The sequence below is a fragment of the Polypterus senegalus genome, chromosome 1, assembly GCF_016835505.1.
Source record: "Polypterus senegalus isolate Bchr_013 chromosome 1, ASM1683550v1, whole genome shotgun sequence".
Classification (NCBI taxonomy): domain Eukaryota; kingdom Metazoa; phylum Chordata; class Cladistia; order Polypteriformes; family Polypteridae; genus Polypterus; species Polypterus senegalus.
The window spans coordinates 276,841,835-276,858,927 of NC_053154.1; the positions used below are offsets into that span (position 1 = coordinate 276,841,835).

The 17,093-nt window shown below is 34.8% G+C and overlaps 1 protein-coding gene across 2 annotated transcripts in view; it reads right to left on the reverse strand.

Moving 5' to 3' along the window:
• Positions 1 to 808: 808 nt before the first annotated feature.
• Positions 809 to 17,093, reverse strand: part of arhgap19 (Rho GTPase activating protein 19) — a 62,806-nt gene continuing 46,521 nt past the window's right edge. Inside the window, exons 6-11 of one of the 2 annotated variants that reach the window (XM_039775001.1) lie at positions 11,992 to 12,078; positions 10,627 to 10,692; positions 8,728 to 8,913; positions 8,130 to 8,228; positions 5,272 to 5,394; positions 809 to 1,212 (exon numbers count right to left, since the gene is read on the reverse strand). In XM_039775001.1, coding sequence (XP_039630935.1) covers positions 1,159 to 1,212; positions 5,272 to 5,394; positions 8,130 to 8,228; positions 8,728 to 8,913; positions 10,627 to 10,692; positions 11,992 to 12,078 — 615 coding nt within the window. In that variant the 3' untranslated portion in view covers positions 809 to 1,158. The remainder of the gene's footprint in view (positions 1,213 to 5,271; positions 5,395 to 8,129; positions 8,229 to 8,727; positions 8,914 to 10,626; positions 10,693 to 11,991; positions 12,079 to 17,093) is intronic. The other variant, XM_039775004.1, reaches the window with a different exon arrangement.

Genomic DNA, 17,093 nt, shown 5'->3' on the forward strand with positions numbered 1-17,093 from the left:
CTCAAGGTTAAAAAGAAGCACTAAACCTGGTTTGGCAAGCACCTTAAAATTTCCAAATATTCGGACGTGAGAAGGAGGTATCAACACAAGTGTGAATGGGATCTTAAGACAGGTAATAAATTACATACAGAATGCTTGAATAACTAGAGTGACAGGAAAATCTTCCAGCCCACTGTACTAAGGAAATCAATTGGAAGTTATTTCTTTGCTTAGACAAATAATAATCCTTCAAAAACAGCGACTGCTCACAATTAATTCCTTTCGTTTTCTCCAGAAACCTCACATTTCAACTTTCATGTTACTTGCTCCCAATCACATACATTTGTACATTAAAGAAACTGGTCCACCTAAGGAGATGATCCTTAAATATTCCCAATATATTTAAATATCTGATGAAACCTCAAATGTAGGAAATCCTAGATTTTTCCAGAAATGTTTTTTCAGTTAAGGCACCAAAGCCAGGATAGACCAGTACTTGCAAAAACTAAAGCCGATGTCTCTTTTGCACATTACGACTTATAAATCACTCTGTATTACTTTACATCCTTTATCTTTCTTACAAACTTACACAACCATTAAAAACTTTCACATCTTTTGTTTCATGGACCAAATATATTTTTTATTTAAAATAAATACTAAAAAACTGCAAACACTTTAATATCAAAACCATTTCAAGTTTGGTTAATTAAGACTTCCCTAGTATACTAAATGGATCCTTGCTTGTCTACAGTTTAAACCACTAAAATATTTCTTAAAAAGAAAACTTTAAATAAAACCAACCTCTCTCCTCTCCAGTTTTTAAAATTTTAGGAAAATTACTTTGTTTTGTTCACAGAAATATAACAATTTTTATTTACAGTGAATGAAACAATTGTTGTGTTATAAAACTCCCTTTTAACATTCCAGTGCATCACAACAAGGCTACTAATAACTGTCCATGTTACGTGTCAAACTGGAATACTCTTAGTGACAAGACATCACACAACAGTTCACTATCACATTAAGGGACTCACGGAGAGTACAGTAGACTTAAAAAATGCACACATACATATATACACGCACCCAACATTACACTGGCTCAATGGCATTGTCTTTCACAATCAACAAAACAAACAAACATACAAATAAACACATTTATAAACTCAAGTAATGTAAAAATCAAACTGTTGACTCCTGAGCAGTGAAAGAAACCTTTGTATGACTGCACGATTCCTAGGGAAGAAAGAAAAAAAATCTTTAAATTCAGCAGAAATCCAGCAATGTGTATTATTTTCTTTTGTTATTTCACAGTGTCCATATCAGTAATGCACTTTATTAAGATACAAATGGTGCTTTATTAATCCACTAATACAAGCATGAAGTACTTACAAGGTGTGTGCCAGAGATGGAGGTGAAAAAATAAAATAAAATATATATAAAAAAAATAACTCAAAAGAACACTAGTAGGTTGCGATTAAATTATGATTAACCTAATCTAAAAGCTTTGGATGGTTCACGCTTTTGCTTACACGTTCAAGCTTTGCCTATTGAATGAGTTCAGCGTGCACGGCAAAGCACACAATGTCAAGAAGTCGAATGCCAAGAAATTAGAGTTTGATTCCTGTCTATCCTATTTAACTTTTTTATTTAATCCACCATTTCCACCTCACTGTTTTTATCATGGCTTTAAGCATAGGTTGGTGCCATATTATCTCCAGAGTTATCTACTGCAATTTAGGGTTATTTGCACCAGAAGAAAACCCCACAATATTGCATACTAAGAAGCCTCCCAATGCTAACAACAGTTGTGTATGAAATGCAACAAGTTTAAGGGTAATGCAGTTTGGGAGCATGTCATTTCTATTTCTTTTTATATTCCATTATATTTAATCAAGTGTGAATTGATTAAATGGAGGAAAGCACCCTTCTTCTAAGAACAACAATGGTGAGGAAAGGTCCTGGCAGGTGGAACAATCTTTACATATTAAAAAACGCAAACTTGATTTACTGGAAAGGAGCAAGGAAATTACAGCGGTGCAATGGTTAGCAGTATGGCCTAATAGCTCTAGGTCCCAGACCAAATGGTGCATTTTTCTAGTATGCTTATTCCCATTGTATCTGTGTGGGTTCCTTGGAGTACTCTGTTAATGATGTGTGGGTGCTGGGTTAATTGACTAACAGCAACAAGTGGGGGAATGTTTGCGTGCCATGTTTGTTCCCATCTTATGCCCACTGGTGGCAAATAGATACCAGTACCTTGCTACTTCCAAGTATACTGTATAAGCAGATTAAAAAAAAAAGAATTCCTAAAATGAAGAAAATTATTTAAAAAATGAAACCGATGTAATGTATAATATAGTGATGGTGGAATGCAGCGACTTAAGAACTACATAAAAACCCAGGTTGTACAGAGGCAACCTTGCACTTCACTACAATAAAGTTGATAACTGGACAGATGTTTACGTACAGAACATACTTTACTTACTTTGTAATTATTAGATGATGTTATCTGATTTATTGTCGATAATGTCAAATCTCCAGGATGTGCTTATTTATACATATCCATACAAACATTTGAGTTTTGTCATTAATCCTAGGTGTGAAAGTTTCAGTTTCTTACATAAGATGCCTGTGCTCAGCTGTATTGCCCATATCAAGGCAGGCTCCATTGTAGGAATAAAGTTGGACAGTTTAACATCTGTGGCAGAGCGACGGGCACTAAGCAAACCCCTGTCAATCATGAATAATCCACTGCATCCACTTAACAGTGTCATCTCCAGGCAGAGGAGTAGCTTCAGTGACAGACTTTTGTCACTGTCCTGCTCCACTGACAGACTGAGGAGATCGTTCCTCCCCCACACTACACGACTCTTCAATTCCACCCGGGGGAGTAAATGCGAACATTAATTTTATTTTAATTTTTTTTCATTTTTATTACTATTTAATTTAATATTGTTTCTTCGTATCAGTATACTGCTGCTGGATTATGTGAATTTCCCCTTGGGATTAATAAAGTATCTATCTATCTATCTATCAATTCAACTTCATGATGATCAGAATAGGGAAAATGAAACTATGTAAGTATATTACAATTTAATGTTATAGGGTATCATATATTTTCTAAAATACAATAGGTAGCCAACAATTTCATTTCAGGTTTTATATAAAAAAGTGAATTAATGAAAATGCAGAGACTGAACTGAACTAAGTAGATATTTTAAATTGTAAAAAGCAAGAAAAATAAAACAAATACATTGGGACAATAATTCAATATTTATATCAAATATATAAAGTTAAATGTGTTTTTGTGTGGCATGCAAATTCACACCACTGAACCCATCTCCACAAAATCCTGCACAGATTTTTCATTTGAATAGGTGAAGACCATTGACTATGTTGTATTTGTAAAAATTTCCCCCTGGGGGAGCTTAATTTAGTGATTACAACTTCATTTTATTAGAAATCTATCCTGGGAGGCATTTTTTGACCTTGGCACAGGTTGTCAAAATTGTTTTAAGCAGTGAACTTTTGGTTTAGCGCAAAAATGTTTTGGGGAATTTATTTAATAACTACACCAACACTTCATTTCACTCCAGGCAGTGCTTGGGTACCTCTGCAAATTTATTAATAAAGAACGCTATCTTTATATACCTATTTTAAAAGTAGTCCTCAAATTGATTAAACATGTCGGAATTATTTCAGTGATTTGTTGAGACTTACCCTTGTCTTGTTACTTAAAATGTGTATATAATTACGATCTTTTCAAAGAATCAAACTACATTTCCATGTAAGACTTCAGAATGTTATTTTTCAATATCCATTTGCGTTCAGCAATTAAGTAACATCATTTGGATTACGGCTTCCAAGAGTCTCTTGGTAGCATTTGCGTAGATTGTGATAAGCCTTGCCTATCATATCATGAAATCTAAAGTTTCTTAGGTAATATTTGCCTCTTACTCAGATTAACGATCTTAGGAATTTCACAAATGCTGACACAAATCCATCATGTTGATGAAAGCATTATTTACTTTTTCTCTGCCACGATGACTGCTGCTTTGTTGAAAACACAATTCCGTGTAAGAACTGTTTCTGCTTGAGAAAACTTTTGCCAAATTACTGCAATATTTCCTGTCAGAATTAATTTATTTTTTATTACACTGAAATGGTTAAATGAATATCCCTATTGTTTTTTGTTCAAATGTCTAGTTTGTTTTTCATCTCCATCTGTCTGCACACCCAGCTTATGCTGCAGACCATCCTGAAGGTGGGAACTGCTTCTCCATCTGCTTATCTAATTTATGTTTTATTTTTTCATTAATGCCGTCTAATTTTTAATCTTTTGTCTTTGCCCACCTTACTGGTCTCATCATATTCTCTTACACATCTATCACAATCTTTTCATTTTTCATGTATACTCATAGTAACGTTATATCCTTAAAATTGCCATTAGTTTAAATGTAAATGAGCAAGTGCATATAAATACACTTATTGTGCAGAAAGAAAGGCTGGAATAAAAAAAAAAACATTTGCAGCCAGTGAGGTGTTTATTTGGAAGGGCAATGCAGAAAACATTTACAAATCATTTCTAGGAGAGTGTGTACATTTATTTTAAATTAAACCATTATATTCTCTTGACATGTATGAAAGAGGATCGGTCAAATGCAATAACTGAGGCCACAAATGGTGCACCAGTAGTGAAACAATGCAGAGAGTGAGAGTATAAAGGCTAACAGACGTAATTTCTTTAGGGATACATAATTCTGGATTATTTACATTGTACGGCAGTAAAATTAAATAAAGTTTAAAACTGCAGAGAGAATAACAAATTCTATAACATTTCAAAAGATAAAAGCTTCTAATTTTATCTAAAAATCAACAATCAGTTGCCCTATATACAGTATAAAAATGTTAGAACTTTAACTTCTTTACCTTTAAACCATTTAACATGCTTGTTTTCAACTGTTAGTTACTTTTGTTGCATTTAGGTCTTAAAATATTTTGTGTGTACTTCCATAAAACCTATTAAAATATGTTAAATCATATTATGGATTTTATGGTTTTCAGGAATACATTAAGCACTTCATTACATTGCTTGATGCCTGTTTTATGTTCCTCTTACTACCAAAAGTGTGATTTACTGACTGAGAGACTGACCAGTGTTGTTCTGTGTTGCGCATATTGTTTATCAGCTACAGCATTCAAGTAGGAAAGTTAAAAAAAATACCAAATGTGTGTATATACAAAAGCAGTGTTTCATAAATAATATACTACTATAAAGTTTAAAGTACTTACTGATGCCAAGGGAGAATTTTCTTTTCCTTTTTGACCTACATTTCCAGTGTTAGAAGGCGTTGTTCCTGGCGAAATGTTTTTGCTCTTCTTTTCTATGAGAAGCTGATTTCCCAAAACCTTTCTCTAATATAGAGAAAAGAACACAGAGAAATTACACATCATCATCATCTTCCCTGCTGCTATTTCTTTAATACAGGTGAATTGACAAGTCTCCTCCATATTTGTCTATCTAAATTGTTCACATCCTTTTCCCTCATATCCCTCCTCACACAGTACCCCCAAGTGAGCCTCTGTCTTCCCTTTGACCTTCTACCTACTGTATAACGGGTGTCCTCACTCAGTCATTTCCCACTTGTTTTTCCTTACCACATGCTTACAGCATCTCAGTCAAGCTTCTCCCGGCTTTCTCTTCTTCATTCCTAAAACTGTCTCATAGTGATACTCAAAGCCTAACTCATTTCAGTTCTTTCAAGTTTCTCTTCTGGTCTTTTCCTTATTGCCCGTTTGTACTGTACGTCAACACTTGTCGTATTGCTGTTAAGTAGACTGATACCTTTGCTTAGCATTCTTTTACAAACCCAGCCTATAAACCACCCACCATTTCTTCTTCTTTCATTATTCTGTCATTGGTTTTCCACTTCACAGTCCATCAACCTCTGGGTTATAACTGACCCCAAATATTTAAACCTCTTTTACTTATTCAGCCTAAGCCCACTTTATCTTGTATTAACAGTCTTTTCCTTCTCCTCTTCCTCCTACTGATATTTCAAATGACCTCAGACTTTCACATTTACTTTCAGTCCTCCCTGTTCCAATGGCCCCAGCCACTCAGTCATCTAGTGTTGTAATTCTTCGACTCTTGCCATGATCACAAGGACATCAGAAAACAACAAGTTTCAGAAATAGCAGTCCTGATATCCTCACTAAGCCCGTTCTTCACAAAGGCAAAAAGTGAAGGGTAAGACTTTAAAGCTGATGTAGATTTATGTGTATGTTAAACATCTACACATGCAGTTTTGACTGTTGTTATCAATCCCCAATAAAACATTTCTACCACTTTTAACAACTTTTTCTGGAATTGTTCCCTTCCTTAGACATCAGAACAATACATCCCTGGGACATTATAGAATTCCTTTTCCAGATATACTATATAAATGCAGAATATAACTTTCTCATCATTTCTGCTGAAAACAATAAATATCACATCTAACATTTCTTTACTTTGATAAAGAACACATATTGTCTACAACATTTCCCCCACAACTTAATAACAACAACAATTAATTACAATTACATAGCACTTTCCTAACTACTCAAAGGCACTTTTCATAGACAATGGAGAGCTACTTCAACCACCACCAAAGTACACCTGCCATTTTACACTGCTACAATCACTTCACATTAACTATTATAAAGTGAAGGGGTGAGAGAAACAGTTAGTCAATTAGAGACAGAGAATGATTAGGGGGCCAGAACGGATGAGGCCATGATGGGAAATTTACCCAGGTCTTTGGAAAACACAATGCTCTTTGCGAAGGATGCCCAGGGATCATTTATGTCTATATAGTCAGGACCTTGGTTTTATGTCTTATCTGAAGAATGGTGAAAATGTCTACACTGGGGGCCATTGGGATCCACACACAGACCACAGGGTAATTTGCCCCCTGATGGTCTCACCAACACCTCATCCAGCAGCAACCCCAAACTTTATGGTTGAACCCTCATCCAAATCGGTTCACGAACATCTCGGTATACGTCAAAAAAGTTTGCCAAACTTTTGCCTCAGTTCACGAGCACACACTCAGTATACGAACAAGCCAGTTTCCCTTTCGGTTTGTACATGTTCAATCTCTCCCTGTGCATTTTCTGTGCAGCGAGTGAGAGAGAGCGACACACTCACACACACAGGCAGCACACGGGCGCACACACACACGCAGTGGCGGCGCCAGAGAGAGCACACACACACACACAGAGGCAGCGCGAGAGAGAGCAACACACACACACAGAGGCGGCACCAGAGAGAGCACACACACGCAGAGGCAGCGCGAGAGAGAGCAACACACACACACACACACACACACACACAGAGGCAGCGCGAGATACAGTCACACAGGCAGCGCAAGAGAGAGCTGGACGCATTATGGTAGGAAGGTAGTTAAAAAATGCACTGGGCTTGATTTTGTTTTCACTTCTGTTTCCAGCGATCTGTTCGTAATGTGCATTGTTGCAATGTTATTTTTCTTGGTGGTTTATTAAATTACAGAATTTTTCAAATGTTCATTTTTTTCCCTGTGCTTAAAACTCATTAAAAAAAGTGCTTTTAGCCAGCGGTTGGTAGCGCTATTGCGCGAACTATTGCAGTGTTAGTTTTCTCTGTTTTTCAAGGTTTTCTCAGTGTTATTCAATGTTTTTACATTTAGTTTACTATTACACTGTGCATTCTATGGTTTAATTAACTATATTTGTGCTTAAAAACGTAAAAAATATATATATATTTACATACAGTTCGTATGGTCTGGAACGGATTAATTGTATTTACATACAATCCTATGGGGGAAATTGCTTCAGTTTACGACCAGAGTTTTGGAATGAATTATGGTCATGAACTGAGGTTCTACTGTACTGGCAAAACTCCAAACATACTTGGGTTCAAGTGGATTACCTGACCTAAAGGTTTTTTTTAATTAAAAGCATTCCATTAACCAAACTCCATGATAGTGTTCACAATCTAGTACATCTCTGTTGTTCATAAACAAAAAGGACTAGTGCACTCTTTCTCCATAAATATTTAACAACATAATGATTAAACATATGTATTGATAAAAAAATAACCATCACAAAGAAAAATGTACAGAAACCTTAATAAGCCCTCCAAATGAACGAGATCGTGCATGTTTCTTCCTTGGTGGAGTCTGTACATCAAACACTGGAGTGTTACAGCTGGTCTGTTTATTGAACTAAAAAATAAACATAAAAACACTGAAAAAATCAGAACTCATTTCAAAATAAAGTGTCAAAATTTCTAAGTGCAGAGATCTAGTTCTCAAAAATAATAATGAAAACGTATTTTTTTAAAGGAATACTGCATTCAATTTTAAAGAAATGTGTACCTAACATGGAACTGATTGACAGTCTGAAGCTGATTTACAAGTGGTCACTTAAGCATGTTATACATTTAAGTCTAATTTACTTCAGTTTATTTGAATATAGTGCTTTTAGGCTGTCCTTCCTTTCTTTCAATATCAAGGATGTGTAATCCTTTCACATGCTGGACTCCACTGAAGACATTACTCACTCATACTGGGCTAATTAATACGAAGCAGTTAAACTAATGTGCACATCTTTTAAGTATGCGAAGAAAGCTAGAAGACTCAAAGAAAAACTCAAAGGAGGAAAGCGCAAACAGCACATAAATGAGGCTAGGATTTAAACCCTGTACTCGTCAAACATTTATACCTGTCGAATTATCTTTTTTTTCTTAGCAGACTCTGGCATGTTGTTTACATGGGCAAAGAGTTCTCTCAAAGCCACTTCAGTATGTTGCTGCGTACCCTCTGGTTGTGGGCAAACGGATGAATCAATAAAATTTCTTTTAGCAGGCAGAGCACCAATGGAGCTTTGAGGAAGAAGGTCAAGGTCATCCTTGAGAAATAAAAAAGGAAAACAGAATAATTAAGATATTCACATATTCACTTAACAGCAATATTATTAACTGCAATTATATAGCGGCAAAGCTGAGTAAACAAACACTATCAGCAGAAAACTGACATGCTCATAGTTGATCACAAGTTGGTTCAATTGATTTTTTTTATATATGTAAGAATTATGTCTTGATCCCAGGCAAATCTGTTGGGAGCAAGGTCTCTTCCAGACTTTGAATTCTATCAGTCAGCCAATACTTTAGGCATCCGGCTCAATGGTCCTGCTAATCCCAAATCTTGGCTTCTCATTGAACACAACCTTACTTCTCCTCCATTCTTTACAGTAGTATCTCTTTCTTCTCCTTAAGACTAAAGCCTCTTCTTTTTAACTCTGCCCCTTTCATCCCATATACTTTGAAGATGTAGTACTGGGTAAGGAAGCATTTAGGTTCCATCCTCAAATGGCATGTACAAAGCCTCAATTTTCACAATCATGCGCTGTATATTGCTGGACACCCCATCTACTTTCTGCCTCAGTCTCTTTTAGGTATTAACACTCTGGGTAGTATCTTTTAAAATTCAGGACTCCAGATGTTGCAAGCATTAAGGTTCACAATCTATATTCTTTCTTCTTCTTTTCTCCTTTATCTTCAATTTAGATCAGTTCTTAGGACATATGGCATGCTTTTTTCATCCCCCCTCTCTCCTCATTCACTTTTTGTTTTATTTCATTCCCTCTTGTCACATATAAAGTCAATGGCAACAGTGTTTACTGCACTGGGTAAAGCCTCTAGACAGCCTTTGTATTTAATGTGGTAACATTATGAAACCATTCTCGAATACTCTACCTTTAAGAACATCACGCTTACCTCCAATAACCCCAATCATTGCCATATTCAGCTGAATTTTCTCCATCAGTTTCAGAATATCTTACTCCTTGTGAATTGATTACAACTGGCTTGTCCAATGACCTTCTCTGTCACCACCGTTCCCTAAATGGTCCTGGAATCGTCCACCTCACTGTCCCTTCTGTTTTTGGTTCAAACTCTTTTTCATTAATCTTCTCTGTATATAATCCACTCTCAGACAACATTGTTTGGTTACAAGACCTTTCCACGCTTTCTCTTAATCCAATTCAGCAGTGGATGTTTTTCCTAGGTAGCACAGCTGCAGAGCATGCATTGACCACTCGCTAGAAAGCCCCTCTATTTCTGTATTGATTCTTGCAAATCTTCTTTCCGTAAATCAATTCTTCTTTGAGCACTCAGCACTGAAGATCAAAGGTGCTTTAAGAAACAACTTTCAGTCACCAATCTTTTGAGTGACTAGATGGCTTGTGGTTGGTGACATTGGTAGCTTATCTTCTTTGTTGCCTTTTCTATTTTTGGACTGTGTATAGACTGCTGCCATTCTTGACTTGTCACTCAGGTTTCATTTAGTCATTTCTGCTTTTTAGTAGATTATTGTTCTTCACAAAATAGATGGGATGGTGTTTTTATCTATTAAATTGCATACTTCCTCTTTCTTTATGCACTTCCTTTATTTCCTTCAATGAAAATTGGATCACCAAAATAATAAGACATTACAGTCTAGCTCAAAAAAAGCAGTGGCAAATTGGGAATAACATAAGCAGAGTCATAATGACAACACTCTTAGATTATTTCCGATCTAATCAAGCACATTGGTGAATATGTGTTAAATTTATAAACAATACCTTAGACTGAACACCTTTGGTGGTTGCAAAGTGATGTCTGGCATGCTCACGTATGTAAGCTGGTGCCTATAAAATTGAGCAACACAAAAACAGACATTACAAGAGATACACAGAGTTTAAACATGAATGCAGTTATGGATGTAATACACAATTTCCTGCAATCAAAGAGCTGTTTTTGTATAGCATTTCATAATGCCTAGGTATGCTTTTCACTGTATGTATAGTGACATAAACGTATAACTGTATATTTAACAGTGACTTTGGTTAGGTATAGTAGTGTATAGAGGAGAGCCTGAATGGAAATCTGAACTTGAGACTTTCACTCGTTTTGGATGAAAGATAACTGAACATGAAGATCTACAGTACATAATCTAATTAACTCCACCCTATTTAACAGATAATTATAATTAGTTTTTGAATACTTTAGTTAATAACAGTGGTGTGCTTTAAGACACCCCAAAGTTAATCTTTTTAAGCTTTGCTCTTTTCATTAGAGGGATATCATCAGCATGTAAATCCTGCCAGTGCATAATCAACATACATTCCTGAGATGTGTGGAGCTTTACAATCAATCTGGAAAGAATTAATAAATGTTTTCTAAGGATATAGGGCTCTATCAAACCACTACTATATCCAATATTACCTAAAAGGAGAGAGTGGGGTAGCATTTGATTGTCCTGCTAAAAGCTCTCTTTCTAGATTAATGCACTGAGTTTTCCAAAAGGTCTTAAAGAACACTAGAGTAATATCTACAAATCGGCAGGAGTAGGACTTAGATATTTTTTGATCAGTAGAGGATTATTATATATATATATATATATATATATATATATATATATACACACACACACAAATACATACTGTATATATAGTCATGTAGAAAGACATTAATTGTAAAACAAGTGTAAATCGGAAAGAAATTTACACATAGCAAAAGTACAAAACTAAACTCCATTGTAATGCTGCAGCAAAAACTGAAATGTGTAGTTTACAGAGAAAGACCAACTTATGTTGTTTTGCTGAAATTCCACTACATTGTGGTGAGACACCGATACATAAAGAAAACATTTGGTTTCAGTTTACGCTGCCAAAAGTGGCATCAGTGCTTGAATCAAAGAGGACAAATACCATTCCCTCCTCTATATGTACTGGATTTTGCATAAATGCCCTTAATAATTTATTAATTAACTCTGGCACTGCCAGTTCATTCAGGGCCCCCTTTTAACAAGTTTTAGGCTATGGTTTAAAACCTGATATTTTTTTATACTACACTGTGCTGTTTATAAATATAGTCTAACTTACTTTAAAATTAGGATCACCTACATTTACACTGGGGGGGAAAAAAAGAAAAACAATGTTTCTAACCCGGAATAATTTCTGAGAATGTTTGATCATAAAAGCCACAGCGGTGTTCAGCTTCCCAATATTCTCTTGAAGGTCATTTGCAGTAAGCTTAAAAAAAAAAAAATTATATATATATTCACATTTTCAGCAGCATGAATCAGAGTATTGTCAAATAAAATTACCTAATAATTCACATTTTGAGTCTAAGAATTAAATTTTTAGCTGCCTTATCCTGAAAAACTAAAGGAATTTTTTTAATTGCTTAAAGGAAAATCCAAAATGTACATTTGATGTATGTTACTCTGTACTTTGTATTGGTGGCTGAGAAAAATTTCTAATCTAATTTTCTTACGTAGAATGGAGAAAAAGGTTATGACAAAACAGAGTTCAACAGTGAGCAGTGCAGTACAATTGCTAACAATTTGAAAAGAATTCATGGAAGGAAGGGGAAAGAAAAAAAAAAAAGAACACACTTACCATTACTCATGTCTCATAATCCACATGTTGGTTATCCAGTTGCTTGCTCAAAACGTGCTAAAACGTTATGCTAAAATACTGTACTGTTACATTGTTGCTTCTGGAATTTTTATTATGCATATAAACAGTAAGGGAACGTTTCTAAAGGGACTTTTGAACTAAACACAGGACTGTTCACCAACAAATCAAAGGGAAAGGTGAATTTTCAAGTTAAAAAAGTCACTCCTGCAAACCTTTACATTTAACAAATTATAAATCCGTTCAAACAAGTTATGTAACTCGTTTGAACGAATTACTAACTCATTAAAATTATGTAACTCAGTCAAACGAATTAACTCACTCATACAGATCATTTTTATTTTTTTTCCACGACTCTTATTTCAGTAGTACAAGGTCCCGTTCCATATTAATTTGTTCAAACAGATTGTTATTATTTTTCCCTGCTGCTGTCCAGTTCTTATTATGGACCTCCATATTGTTTTCCTGGCATACAGTTCAGTGAGCCATAAATGAACTGTAAGGTGTTTGTTAAAAATCAGTGAACCAGAAGAGGAGCTAGTTGGAAGTCCTCTGCGGTTGAAACAGTTCTTTTGAGGAGTCCTGAAACAAGTTTCAAATGCAGGAGAAGTTACGAGAATGGATTTATGTAATTTGTTTCTGAAAATGTGATATTCCAGAGTCAATGGTGGAAACGCTTACAGAAGAAAAGGTAAACTTAAAATCTACTCAACAATAGCACTGAACAGCAAGGAACAGACAAAATATTGGCTGGCTATGCTCTTCCAATTCACTAAACTTCATTAAAAGAAAATAAATAGCTACTGAAATAAGATATGAGTCAGGGGAAAAAAAAATAAAAATAATCCATTTAGTAATTCGTTCAAAATGATTTTTTTTGCGGCTCTGTACACATTACTTGCTGGTATACAGCACTGTTCAATATTGAGTTCTATTATGTCATAAAGTTCTCTCTCTTCCTTCTGCAAGAAAACAGCGGGGTAAAATTTTTTTCTTAGCCTCCTCTACAAAGTACATGGAGTAAGTAACAATTTTTTTTTGTAACTAAACTGAATGTTTCAAATAAACAAAGTATTTTTGGCTATACCGTTTTTAGTACTTTTAAATTTTAACAGTAGCATAAAATGGCTACTTTTATTTTTACTCATTGAAAAAGAAATACAGGTGTACACCATGATGTGAAGACAGCAAAGACAAGAACATCCTAGGAAATCATGGCACTAAAAGCTTCAACTTCTCAATTTAATGCACAGATATTGATTTTGATATTGCTTTATGAAGATGGATTATTCCACTATTGATGCATTTCAAGTAAACATGAATATACTTTCTTTTAATCAACTGAATAACATACTTTTTTGACTGGTGTTCTAACTAACTCCATCACAGCCATAACTTGCATTTCATTAACAGGTTTATCTTTAAGCCAACATGTTCTGCCATGACATTTCTGCAGATTTTGGTTTCAGTTTTACAAGAGGCATCTGAGGCATTTTGTCTCATGTTACAAAGGTTCAGTTAGCTGGTGCTTTCCTTACATAGCATTTATAAAGGCGATTTTAATTTTAGAATTTATTGCACATTACTCTGTTATTGTACTTTCAAATCAGCCATTGGTTTCATCTTCGTTCTGCACATTCTTTATTGGCTGCAGGAGAGCAGGATGTTAGAGTAGCATAAGGCAGAAACCAACCCTGGAGGAGACACAGCACACCACAGACCAAACCACTGAGACAATAGAGTACCCAGAGGAAAACTAATTTTTTCAGGGACAAATTATTAACAGAATGTGTCAACCATGATGGAGTGATAACACAATTGCATAAGCTGTGTCCTTTTACCAAGACCATCTTAATTTCATAAGATACCTTTCACAAGGGGGTTTTCAGTACTTTTCCAGTACCGGTAAACTATGCAACTCCATTTAGGACATTTTTAAAATTATTTAAATGGCAGTTCACAAGTAGTTCGCAGGTTGAAATGCCTCAACTGAAAAGAACCAAAGGTACTAAATCACAAATACAGGAAGGAGCAGTTGAGTGAAAACAATTTTATCATCATATAATTACTGACCAATATTAATATGATGAATGGTTGAAGTCCATCCATTCTGAAAAGATAGATATCCTTAAACACACATGTGGAATTTGCATTCATACCATTGAATGGGTATTTTAGAAGAATGCACATAGTAAAAAAACAGTAGTACTGTAAATCATGGGAAAGAAAAAAAATGTCAAGCAGAATTTAACATTTATCAGCATCCAAAAAGAAGACATCTAGGTTTCAACATTCTACCAAGACTCACTTGACAAAATTAACTATGGTAAACCACTGAGTATGTACAGTTAAGGTATGCTAATTAAACTTTGGTTTTGTCAGATTATTATATGGACATTGAATATCTTTGGCTATAGATACTTTCTGGTATACTTCACTGTCCTAATTTAAAAGGTAAAACAAACCTAAACAAAGGTAGACTACTTACATACATCTATGAATGTACTCTCGCCTAATTTATAAGCAGAAAAGCACAGCCTTTCAGTGTGTACTCAAACCTTACACTCAGTTTTAACTACAGGCTAAAAAATGGATTTCTTTAAGTTGTATAATGTTACAAATTAGCCTTATGAATATTGACAACAGAATTCTGAAACTACCCGTAGCACACAAATATAGCTTAATGACCGACTTCCTCAACTTGTAAGCATCATTCGAACTTCTGTAACCTAAAACAAAAATACACTGTATCTGATTAGTAATCCTGTATAATAAAATGGAAACATGCCTATCTAATGCCAGATTGGATTGCTGGTTACCTGGGATTTAGTCAAAGAATGATGCCCATCACTTTGAGATGAAAACAGCTGACTTTCTATTAATTACTTTTTAAAACCTCCTAGTTTATTGTTTTCCAGTAAAATATATTGGCGATCTTGAAATGATATACCTAGTTTGCTGTTTAGTTAAGTTGATTCTTAATGTATAGTTGTTACTTTTAAATGGATTACTGCATTAGTCATTGAAACAACTTGTAAAAATTATTTGGATATACAACAAATTATATTTAAAATTCTTGGGTCTATATTAAAGGATATGGCCATGACATACATAGGTCAGTAAAGTGCTGTCTTCACAATTTAAACATTAAAACATAAGCAAAAGTTCTAAACACTGTTAAGTGTTTTCAAATATTGACACAACGGTCCAAGAGATAAAAATAAATCATATAATACACACGTTACATAGGATTGAATTTCAACCATTCAGGACAACAGCAAAAAAAACCAAAAAAAAAAACAATAAAGCATTGACAGGAGCTTGTGAACATTGCAACTTAATATGGCGGAGGTGTTTTGGGCTGAAAGGCTTGCTGACATTAAAACTTCTTTAAACTAACTTCTTTGATCTAATTGTTAGACTCTAAGCACCTTTGTCTGCACATCATGTAATCTTAGGGCAGCACCCTTGCTGCTTAATACGCGGTCAGGTTGGGTCAGTTCATGTCACTTTTTGGGTTGAATCCAAAGACAGTGTTTTTATACTACACCAAGTTAGAATCAAAGCTTAAAAAATATTGAGAAAGTGCTGTTGTGAAAGGGTCTTTAAAGAGGAAAAATGGTTAAATAAAGTGGTGCTATGTTTTCATGTAGCTTCTAACATCACTTCTGACAGCATGGGTCAGACTGACTCGTCATTGTATCATTTGTAAAGTGTTCAGATCATTCAGAAACTGAATTAAGCTGTAAGCAAATCAAACAGAATTGAACAGTTACATTAACTATTTTTGTTTTAATAAAAATAGATGCTTGCAGATAAAGGTGAATTTGCACAAAGATATCTAGTCAACATACAATTCACTTGGTGATAAATAAGATAGGCCTAGTCAAATAAGGTACTAAAGCTTTCATCTACACCATTAGAACAATCTATACAATAATAGGCGATTCAGCCCCACAAAGCTCTCCGTTCCTCTCCACTTAATTCTTCTAAAAAACAAAGTCAAGTTTTGAAAGTCCCCAAAGTCTTACTGTCTACCACACTACTTGGTAGCGTATTCCAAGTGTCTATGTTTCTCTGTGTAAAGAAAAACTCCCTAATGTTTGTGCGAAATTTACCCTTAACAATTTTCCAACTGTGTCCACGTGTTCTTGATGAATTCATTTTAAACTAACAGTCTTACTTTCAGTTCAGCTTAACTCATCATTTCCTCTTCAAAGGATGTCTGCAAAATATTGTCAAGCAGAGACAATAAGCAGGCAGAGGTCATTTACATACATAGAAACCTTTAAATTCCCAGGTTAAGCATCCCAGGAATTTACGGTAATTAGCCCTTTCAAACTTGTCAGGACAAACAAATGATTTTAAAGGTCAAAACCATTTATGTGTACAGTCTGAAGGAAAGGGTGGGTAAGAATCCTAAAGGATGCGCAGGGGATCATCAACCATAAATCATAAATACAATAATTCTAAATTTTATTTTTGGTTTAAAAGAATTATGTTCGATTTTTTTATGTTTTTGGATAATTCACTCTAGTCACAAAGAGTCAATGAAGCCAGACCACTACTGCTGGCAGAAAACAAGAGTGTCAATACAAAGCAGAAGCAATCTACAGATACTTGATATA